The following is a 10,684-nucleotide window of genomic DNA, read 5'->3' as shown; positions in this document are numbered from 1 at the left end:
TGGATCATGTAGCACTTCAAGGTCTTAGAGATACGAAGGATCACTGTATGTGAGCTGGAGAATGAATTCTTTACAGGGGCCACTGCAGAGATGCCAACACTAAATAGGACATTCTGATAAGTAGTCGTTATTATTATTATTTAGTGATTGTAGAGGTGACTAACAATGTACTGTAACAGCCAGATATACTCTATAATAATGATCCCATTTCTCTCAGTAATTAATAACATCACTTGGCTGACATCAGCTATAATGAAAAAAAAATTGCCCCAGTGTGTGTGCCATTATTATACAGACACAATAACAAAGACATGGTGGATAATAACCGTACCCATAATCTACCATATTACGTCTCGTTAAAAGATAAATACTGTATGGTAAATTAGAGTTTAGGTTAAAGTTGAAATCCTCTTTTCACTGATTCATTAATGTCTTCACTCTCTCATGAATGACTTATGTTGTAAAGTAATATTGCTTGGAAACGAACTGGTGTTTTAGGGCGATAAGAGGAAATAACTGGAGCCGAGATACCTGACGTTACCTCAGCACTTGCCATCAGTCAGTAATATATAAGAGCTGCGTTATGAAACCATTAGTGCTTTATCTCACACTGTGAGTGGCATTAGTGAGCTGTAATTAGTCCGAGAAACAAAATGAAGGAAATTATTAATACATATGAGGAACATTATGAACGTGTTCCTGTTCATTTTGGGTCTGAGTTGCACAGCTGCTGGTGGCGTGTTTGTAGTTCATGTTCATTCAGGGACTCTTGAGCCTCGATCCCAAAAGACGAGCTGCTGCAGAGCAAGATGTTGTGCTTTGTATTTAAGTGTAAGGCGGGAAGAAACATTACATTGACTTAGATGTGGACAGATTCATATTCTGTCATTTGCACATGTAGCCGTGCGAGACTAAGACAAACTGTAAATAGCACAACATCATTACTTGAAGGGCCAATTGCATCGGCTCAATCTGGCCTCGGAGCAAGATCTAAATCCCTCGGACAGATAATCACACAGAGCTGACCGGAGCCCTTCTGTAAATGTGTGTCATGTAAATGTTGAGATTTGCTCGGTCCATGGCTCAGTCCAAGTTCAAAGCTCTGACAAAAACTGGGAGATGTGAAATACTTTTAACCCCAAAAATTGAGTTGTTGTGGCAAATTAATTTGGGGGCGGGGGGAGCAGGGTTGGTATGGTTGCTGTTGCCATCTCGTCTTCATTTGTTTTAGTTAGAAGAGTAATCACAGATTTTAATCTGACACCCTCTCTCTTGCAGCTGACCATGCAAAGTTCACAGGCTGGATAAAATGGGTAATCTGGGTAACAGTAAAAGTACTGTACTTACCAAAATGGATTTGTTCTTTTCACACCACAAATCTGCAACAATCATTTCCAAGCATGTTGTAAGAGGAAGGATACAGATGCTGTTAACCTTCCATGTTACACATTTAGCTCCACATGAGAATGTATAGAAACCTAACTCTCTTTGTAACTTCTGTAAAACATCAGCAAACAGGCTTATGTCAGACACAACAAGCAACCAGGTCAAGAATGGCTCACTATAGACAAGCAGTCGTTGGGTACGTGGAAAAACTGTGGCACAGACCCGATGACTAGTGACTTTAAAAGCGTCTGACCTTCAGCGCGTTCTCTTACATGCCTGCATCCCACATAAACCTCATGAGTGCAGCACAACTTTGCTGCTGGTACGTTTAAACAGACTCCCCTCATTCATTCATTCATTCATTCATTCAATTTATTTATTCCAACTTAAAAACCACAAACATACATAACACTCCATCACACCGTGGCCTCCTCCATGGCATACCTGGAGCGGGAGTGCTGCACAAAGATCGTCTCTGTGTCTCCTCTTGACTCAAGGACTGAACTGTTAGGTGTGTGTGTGTATGAGTGTGATTATGAACTGAATGTGTCGCTATAACCACGTGTTTATATCTGGGTTGTGTTTGTTTCTAAGAAGATCTGCCTGGAAGTGTTGTTTCTTTTTCCTTCCTCTTTATCGTCAAGGCCTAATGTAGTAACTATTAATTCACTCCAGTTTTAAAGGCTCCTCATTATTGCTTTATCAGTTAATGAGGCCCGGCAAAAGTTAAAGAGACAACTGAATCTAGGGACATCGCTTTTTCTCCGAGTTAAATATGAGAAAATCAATAATCCACAAGTGCTAATTAAGTCATTTGAATCATCCCTCACCGGCCCTTAAGGACTTTTTGAGACGCACACATTTAAAAAGCCTCGACAAATCAACTTTATTTATCGTTAACATATTCTGCAAATGCTCCACGACCACAGACACAATCAAACAAAAAAAAGATTACGTAGAATTCAATTCAAGAGATAGAAGTCACAGCACAAGACAATAGTCTGGGTCATCCTGCAGAAGTAAAGACTGTCCACACACACACACACCCACACGTAACCTCACTGTAATGGTGAGGCTGAGTGTTTGTGGAGGTGTTTGTAAAAACTAACGTCTGCAGGATACTGGCTCCAGTGAACACCACAGTGGACTGGAAAATTCCACCACCGCCTCTTGACATACACGTAAATGAGATCATCTAATCTTCACAAGGAGTTTGAGTCTCATTAATTAATGCCACACCTGCTCCTGTGTTGTCACAGTTAGGGAGATTATAAGATTATTGTTTCATTAATGAGATAATGAGGCTTACGAGGAAAAGAAAAAAACAACAACAACAACGTTTGCTTGATGGACTGGTGCCTGTCGTGGGTAACCATGGCAACCTTTGGTCGCTCATCCCACCTCGCCATGAAGATGGTCACGAGTAGTAAAAAACTTGTGTTTCTGTCTTTCTGTGTGTATCAGACTCGTCTTTCACTGTCACAACACAGCTTTAAATATGAATTCCCTTCCTATTCAGATCTTGACGCGTCTCTGGTGAGGCTTGATGAGTCCAGAGGCGTGTGCTCGCCGAGGATGAAGTCCACAGGTCTTATCATCCCATTTTGGAGGTCCCTGTAACATAAAGTGAGTAGTTAAAACATCTATAACATATATAAGATCACGTCAGTTCTATGTATTACTGATATAAACGAATACACACTAATAAAAAAAGCCATTTTTGACCAATACAATCATACAATTTCTGAACAAATGCTGTCATCAAACACAGTGGACTGCAGTTGACCCGACGGATGACATCCATGTTCTCGAACATGACAATGTATGATTCATGGTTTCCCCCTCAGCTTACACTGACATCTGTTACACAACAGCTACAGAAAGGAATGCTAAAAGACAGCCTTTGTATCCACTCTCTCTCTCTCTCTCCTCCTGACTCTTTCTCACACTGCTCTGATACATTCATCATGTCCCCGGAGAAGTGACGTTACGGGCAAAACTTGAAGAAACATTAAAGCTTGTGCAACCAGTTCCACCCTGGAGCTGAGGTCCCTAAACCACCACAACATCTTGCATGCAATGACGTCATGGTTTCTACCAAATTTCCAACATCCTGCAAAGGTGGAGCAGCCGAGTAGCGTGACAGCGCATGATCAACATTAGTTTAAGATAAGCCCGTAGATACTGTGGGAACAACATGTCATTGTTTCTTACTGTAAACCGTGAAACGGCGGAATCAGAACAAGAGGAACAATCCTGATCTCGCTGCCTGTAACAGTGGTTGTAGTGGTGATTCATTATTATTACACATGCATAAATAATAGAATTAACTGTATTAAATCCATCTTTTGTATTCAGTTTGTCTATTAGGACAGGTGTTACTGGTGATAATAGAAACCATGTGGTGGTTTGGCTCCACGCGGATTGTTTTTCTTTGTAGAATTATTGTGAAATTGTGATTTTAAATAAATGCTTGAAGGAAACTCTGCAGTGGCAAAAAAGACCAAAAGGGCAAGTGAGGGCTTTCGAGTGGTTTAGACAATAACACACACACTGCTTCAGTCTTCAGGCTCATGTTCCCCATGTCAGCAGTGTTCTACTTCGCAAACTCAATCCACTGGAAAGTACCAGCTGATGAGCAGGGACTTTTTAAAGAGAATAAACTTTGGCCTTGAATGTGTGAGTAGCTGATTCTAATTTAGAGCTGGGAGACAACTTTTGGGCTTAAACTTGTCACTATGGTATTATAATGGACTGCACAGTGTATACTGGCAATAAAAAAAAAATGTCTGCAGTTGCATTGGTTCCCTGTAAGCCTTGCTTTTACTATCTTATTCTCTGGCGTACAGAATTACAATACAAAGGATTATACCATATTTAAAACACGGCAGAGCGCAGCTTTCACCAAATATCTCGTGGGTTTTGACACAGCATAACACCAGCTCTAAACAAAGAGTATCTATGGTTTTTTTTTAACCAGTATCTTGCAACTGCAAACGCCTGCATGTCTGTAACCACACATGAACCACAAGGGACACGAAAGTTGGCCGCTGCTGCTTTAAAATTCAAAGTTTCTTTTCCGAGTTTGTTATTCGAGCTGGCAATTCCCCAAGATGGCAAATCTTTGATGTCAAACACTGCACAGAACTCTCAGTTGCAGACCATAAAGACAACAATATTTTCCGAGAATATGAAAATAAACGCTGTTGTTTTTAACATACTATATGTTTCTGTTTCACATTGTATTCTCTGTGTCACACAGGTGGAGGCCCTGCGGTCATCAGATTATAAGGGATTCTATCTGTCCTCTGATCCCCTTTGACTCAGCAACAACTGCAATCCTTCATGGGGTGAAGAGGGGGCAGTGAGAGGATGAGACTGAGGAGAAGAGAAAGAATATGACAGGGTAGGTTTTTCCTAAGTCCTGAAGATGGCAGTTATGCAACGTCATGGATTCAAGCTGCCATTGAACCCCACAGGGAGAAGAGGGGGGAGAGAGCGAGAGAGACAGAAAGATAACGTAAATAATATAATATAAAGTTCAGGCTCGGAGCTTCACATCACATATGTGGGTAATTGATTAGTTACATGTGATGTTTGCGCTCAATGTCTTGTCCACATACTGTTTAGTAGTATTTTGCTTTTTTTTACTTTAAGTCACTGAGACACAAATTGCTTTCCAAATCGATTCAGTTCTTGCATCATACGTTTTGAAAAATCGTATCTTCAGATTTAACCCTCTTATGACCATCATGATAATCAGACGCCTGATTATCGTTGTGATTTTATGGCTTTATGAGTGAGTGCGCCTGCCCCTTTTTCCAAGATAACTTCAACGTCCAATATCTGGCAGTTATTCAACTGTTCAGGAATTATTATTATTATATATATCACAAACGGTCTAGGAGTTATGGTAATGAGAAGTATGCATGCCAAATCCTGCCGGTTTACGTGGTAAGGGTTAAAGAAGAACGTTTATTCAACAAAGAAAATATCTGTATTATTAGTATGATCCTTTTTTTATTACATATTCATTTATGATGATGATAGGAATACTCAAAATGAGCGCTATGGCCATTTTAGTCATTATAGAATTCTGGCTGTGTTAACATGGGCTAAAAATTAGTTTTCCCTTATCTGTTTACGTCTCTTTTTGGCCACTTAATAAAGGGAATATTCTGGCAGAGAAGCCAAATGACGCAAGTCTAAAAGCTGATAGGGTTGAACGTATGATGAATTAACTTTGGCAAACCTAGACATCAGGGAACAGGTGATTAAAAAAAGCATACACACACTCCACCTGACAGACTGTGTAGAGCGGCTTTGTGCCTCTCGTGCTGCTCATTAAAATATTCTAACCTGACTCAGTGATAAATAATAACCAACTGTGTCTAATTCTAACAATTAATGGAACCCGTTTGTAGGTAATGAAACACCAGCTGGGCTTGAAGGAGCATCACTGGACCTAATTGATTATTATCATTATCATTTATTTTCCTCCCTCCCTGTCTTTCCGTTGCTTTATATCTCTCCTTTTTTTTCAGTGGACGTGGAAGTAAGGAATCTGAATTGTGTCATTCTGCTGATCGCTGTCAGACAAAGACAACAGAACTAAATAGAAAAAATTGTGGCTTCATAAAGTACCATCAGTAGTAAAGTCAATACCCATGTCAAATTGACATCTTATCTCACCTTGATTCCTGATGTTCATAAGAGACAAAAGAGTAAAATAAGCCAACCAAAAAAAAAAATGACACCTACGTTTGTTTTTGCAGACAGCCAAGGAAGTTGTCAATCTCCTCCTGTGGCATGTCCCCCTCGAGATGAGCCAGGTAAGTGTAAATTTGGGCAAAGGTGTCAAATGGGATCCTCGCGTCACTACTGTCCACAGCACCCTTGTCCTCTGTCAGGATCTCGCAGGCAAACTTCAAAGAACCAAATAGGGTCTGAGAAGAAAAACATGCATTCAGCATTCAGTGATGATATTGTAAATACATGTCACATGTATTGACATGTATTTACAATATTATCACTGAATGCGTATATGCAACCATACAGTATATGCAACCTAGTTCACAGCTGGTGAGAAAAGCAACCTCATCTATATAGAACATGACTGCCACCGTGTGGTTAAAGTGATGAGAGGCCCCTAAGCTCAGCAGCATAAAACTACACTGACACTGAGCACATAAAGTTGTTAACGCTGATCTGCAGAATCAGAGTTACCATCTGCAAAGTTCTTTTTACGATATTCTTTTTTGATGTGTCTCCGCTGTCTGAGCAAAAACCTTGGCTCGAGAGAAAAGCAAAGATTTTCCCAGTCAGACAGGGATTTGTGTCGTGGAGTCTGGGGATGTCTGGATCACAGGCGCCTGGATCTAGTTTAAACACTAGAAAGCGAGACTGCGAGATGAACAAAAAAACTTGTGGATCTCCAGCTGTGCTTAGACTCACATTGGGTTCTGAGGCTGAAAAGAAGCAGCATCAAAATGGTTTTAACATTTGTATCTGGCCTTATGTAACATCTCACCCCTCCAAGAGAACTGCAGCCCAGGGCAAAAAACTCCATCCACTCAATTTCTGAACCAAAGCTGCCCAGCGATAGCAGGATGTCCAGCTGATCCTCTGGTAGACACAGATCCTTCCATTCATTCTGCAGATCATCCCTGCTACAAGTTTGCCTCATGGACAGCTGTGATTGGGTGCAGTAAGATGGGGTTAGGATCAGTGTGTTGTGTAGGAAGCCACATAATTAAGTAACAACTAAAATCTCCTGCTCCAGGCATTTACATTTAATATTATTTATAGTAGTGGTAGATGTTTTTTTCATTTTCTAAATGAAACGTTACAAAAAATAAATACGTCTCATACATTAATGTCACTGGCATGAAGATTGAAGAGAGGCATCCTTACGAACATGGTAGCTCAAGTGTTGACCTTTAAGGAAATGTTAATTATTCATTTCTTTTAATGGGTCCATCCACCACACTGGGATGCCAGCAGCTGCCCCAGGTAAGATAAAATAGGCTTACAATAATGTGAAAATTTAATGACCCAACACGAGGAAAAAAAGAATCCACTGCATTTTACAGATACAGAAAAGAATAAAACAAGTGTAAGCAAATGTGTACACTAAACATAACTAATGGTCACATCCATAGAAACGTGTAAAATAATCCATTACACAATGTGAATTCAAAACAGTGATGCAAATATGCAGTGCGGGCGTTACATTATGTATTCCATTTATTGCTTTTCTTCCATCACCAGTCATATTCAATGGATTGGTTTGTTTTATAAAAGAAAATACCTGTTTATGAAGAGTCTTAAGTAGACCTGGAGTCAGCTCCGCCTCGTTCTGGGAGGCAACATTTATCTCCAATCTGTCCTTGACAGGCAAAGCATCTCCCCGTGACAGTGCAGTGAAGTATCTGGAAAAGAAAGCACAGTATATTAGCAGGCGCTCAGATGTTATCATCTTTTCTTTTTTTTTTTTTCCTGCATGAAATCTTCCGACATTTTTTATTAATGCTTTCCTACTTCACACTTTCGATAATGAAAGTCATTTGGAAGTCTTCATTTCACAGTGGCTGTGATTTAATTTGCAGGGAACTCAGAGGCAGCATTACAGTTTACATTTACATTTACATTTACAGTACTACCGTACATGTGCATTTGCAGAGCACCTCAGAATGTGGCCTCTGTGGATACATCAGAGCATGCATTCAGGATGGACTGGGAGTGCTCACCCCCAATCCTGAGACACTGTTTACATTCTGGGATTTAGCGTGTGTGTGTTTATACGTCTGTCAAATTCTTTGATTCTTGGCATTTGGATTGGAACGATGTGACTGAACGTTTGTCTTATATAAAGTGTAACATTAATAAGGGTTCCACCCCAGTTTCAATATATAGCTGTTGACCAGTAGATACGCTCCTATCAGTTGACGAAGAAATAATTATACTGTATAGTCATTATGGCATTTCCAAAACAACACATGTAATCGAACACAACACATCTAATTTTGCAAAGTACTGTATGTGAGTCACTTTAATATCACCAAAACATGCCGTAACTCAGGATCCATTTTAATTGTTTCACCCTAAACACCACTGTGCTACAATGGCCATAAACTACTGCAACATAACAGTCCTTCTGGGGTACACAAAAATCCCAATATATTTAAATTTCACCCGCTAATCCCAAAGTCCTTGGTCTTTGCTTGAGAAAGTCAGATAGTTTAAACACTGCAGTAACATGGAAGCCCATGGGATCCAATTATAGCCATTCACTTGGCAGTGATGCTGCCTGGAGACACTGTTTATAGTGTCTTTTAACAGATCAAAATGGTGAGAAAGAAAAACCCAAAAAAACATGTGGAGACTGTACTTACTCCACAGCCCACTTCAGCAGATCCTCAGGCTGTGTTCGGATGGCTGCCTTGGTGAAGTTTTTGAGGATGCTGGGCAGTTCAGGAGGGATCCTGATCTGCTCAGAGCAGTACATTGTGTCCGAGAGTGGCATGGCTGCAAGACAAAGCACGGCAATATATTATTTGAAGTTCTAGCCAAAATCGAGTCTAAAATAACATAAGACAGCACTGTGACTTTTTTCGCTTTCTTCTTGGGAGTGTTTTGTCACTTGTTGTGTCACTGCATCCTTCTTCTATTTGTTGTTTCTGATCGTGATGCTGTCTTTTATCCTTTTATCTTGGGAAGATGCAAAGGAAAGACACATTTTAATGGCATATGAACGGCATAGCAACGTGCTTTACAAGCATCATTCACACAGAGCCAGTATAGAGAAGAAATGAGCAGAACTGAACAGACAGAATGTGAAATAGTGATAAAACAGAACAATATACATTAATCGTAAAGAAAATTCTCGTTTTTTTAAATGAATTAATGACTTTTTCTGTAAAATAACTTCAACCATTTTCTAATTTAGCAAGAAAATGTTTCATTGAAATTAATTCATGCTCCCTTTCTGAATATTTTTCTTTTTCGTTTTTAATAATTAAAATAATTAGGCTCTTGTCTAAATTAACAGGATCTATATATTTTTTTTTATCTCAAGTTTCATTTTTTCATTCAGAAAAAGATGTTTAGTTTAATCTATAGGTGACCACTGACGTTTGTAGTGACCCTAATCTGGATTATGGTGATGATTTTTTGGTAAAATTATTAATGAGCAAGGCTGATAACAAATGAAACCTCACTATCATTATTATTTTTATCAGAAGTTCATTTTAAAAACATAGGAACATGTAAAATGTCGCTGGAAGACGCTTCATCATCAGCTTTATATGCGTCACAATAAAACGTCTTCATCACCAAACACATTCAACACTGTATCGTTACCTGCATGAATGTAGCCAGAAGGTCGCAGGGAGGTGAGCAGCGAGCTGGAATAAACGTGTCTGGGTCAAAGAAACAGACTTTATGCATCGTTTTCTAACTGTATTGACAAGACCTAACGTTGCCTAGCAACAGCGTGCTAACTTGCTTTAACAACGTGCCTGGAACCCCGCTTTCATCGCATTAGCGCCCCCTATATGCAGGAGGTATTTACCCAGGTGACAACGGGCCGAGTTTAATCATTGCTGTGTTATATTTTAATAATTTAATAATATACATTTGTGCTTTTCCTACTGTGACGTGTCCAAATGGCGTTTTTGATAAAGGACATTAACTTTGCAGCTGTTTTTTTACAAATAAAATGAAATAATTTGACCTTTCATTTGCACAGCAGTCATTCTGACACGTGACAGAGGGAAAAACCACAGGTGCAAACAATCAAAAATAATTATGCTGCGTTCAATTTAGCTTACTCGGTTGCAGGGTCCATGCTGCCACAAAAAAAAAACTGTACCATAGTTAGTGGTCTGTAATCTTTGTCAACAGAGACCAATCTGGAATCTTCTGGTAGATTTTGAAGACAATAAGGTATGGATTTGACAAAATTGGAATAATTGAATTTGGCCATTAAAACATATGTACTTTAATTTATGCTACGTCATGTCTCCTTGTGTAGTCTTAAAAGATGCTGCTCAATTAGTTGATAGTACTCACTATTTCCAAAAAGCTATCAAAATGCAAGTTAAACTGTGGTTCATTCAGACATTAAGAATAAAAATGAAGGCAGAACATTTTAGCCACCAGGTTCCTCTTCTGTGGAACCACTCGGTTTCTGAGGTTTCTTCGTCTGTAAAGTTGCTTCAAATTGTAATATAATTCTCGTTACCCACCGTGAACGCATCTTTATTGTGAAATTTAAGTTGGAACCAAATGTGCAGAA

At 39.4% G+C, this 10,684-nt stretch overlaps 1 protein-coding gene across 2 annotated transcripts; it reads right to left on the bottom strand.

Moving 5' to 3' along the window:
* Positions 1–2,256: 2,256 nt before the first annotated feature.
* ropn1l (rhophilin associated tail protein 1-like) lies at positions 2,257–9,859 on the bottom strand. 2 transcript variants are annotated; one of them, XM_058638395.1, is made up of 6 exons: positions 9,748–9,859; positions 8,781–8,913; positions 7,697–7,817; positions 6,917–7,078; positions 6,148–6,332; positions 2,257–3,000 (listed from the first exon to the last, which is right to left on the bottom strand). In XM_058638395.1, exons 2-6 carry the CDS (start codon positions 8,909–8,911, stop codon positions 2,898–2,900), a joined length of 702 nt encoding a protein of 233 aa, XP_058494378.1. In that variant the 5' UTR covers positions 8,912–8,913; positions 9,748–9,859; the 3' UTR covers positions 2,257–2,897. The 2 variants fall into 2 exon arrangements, with proteins under 2 accessions (XP_058494378.1, XP_058494369.1); XM_058638386.1 differs by lacking the exon at positions 9,748–9,859 and having other exon boundaries at positions 8,781–9,110.
* Positions 9,860–10,684: the final 825 nt, after the last annotated feature.

Source organism: Solea solea, chromosome 1 (genome assembly GCF_958295425.1).
Source record: "Solea solea chromosome 1, fSolSol10.1, whole genome shotgun sequence".
In the NCBI taxonomy this organism is placed as follows: Eukaryota; Metazoa; Chordata; class Actinopteri; order Pleuronectiformes; family Soleidae; genus Solea; species Solea solea.
This window is presented reverse-complemented; position numbering and strand designations above follow the sequence as displayed.

Coding starts and splice junctions, on each gene's coding strand:
- ropn1l (XM_058638395.1), bottom strand. CDS start 8,911: ATGCCACTCTCGGACACAATGTACTGCTCTGAGCAGATCAGGATCCCT. Junction 6,333..6,916: donor GCTGCAGTTCTCTTGGAGGG/GTGAGATGTTAC, acceptor TTTTCTTCTCAG/ACCCTATTTGGTTCTTTGAA. Junction 3,001..6,147: donor GGCTGTCTGCAAAAACAAAC/GTAGGTGTCATT, acceptor TTTATGTTACAG/GGACCTCCAAAATGGGATGA.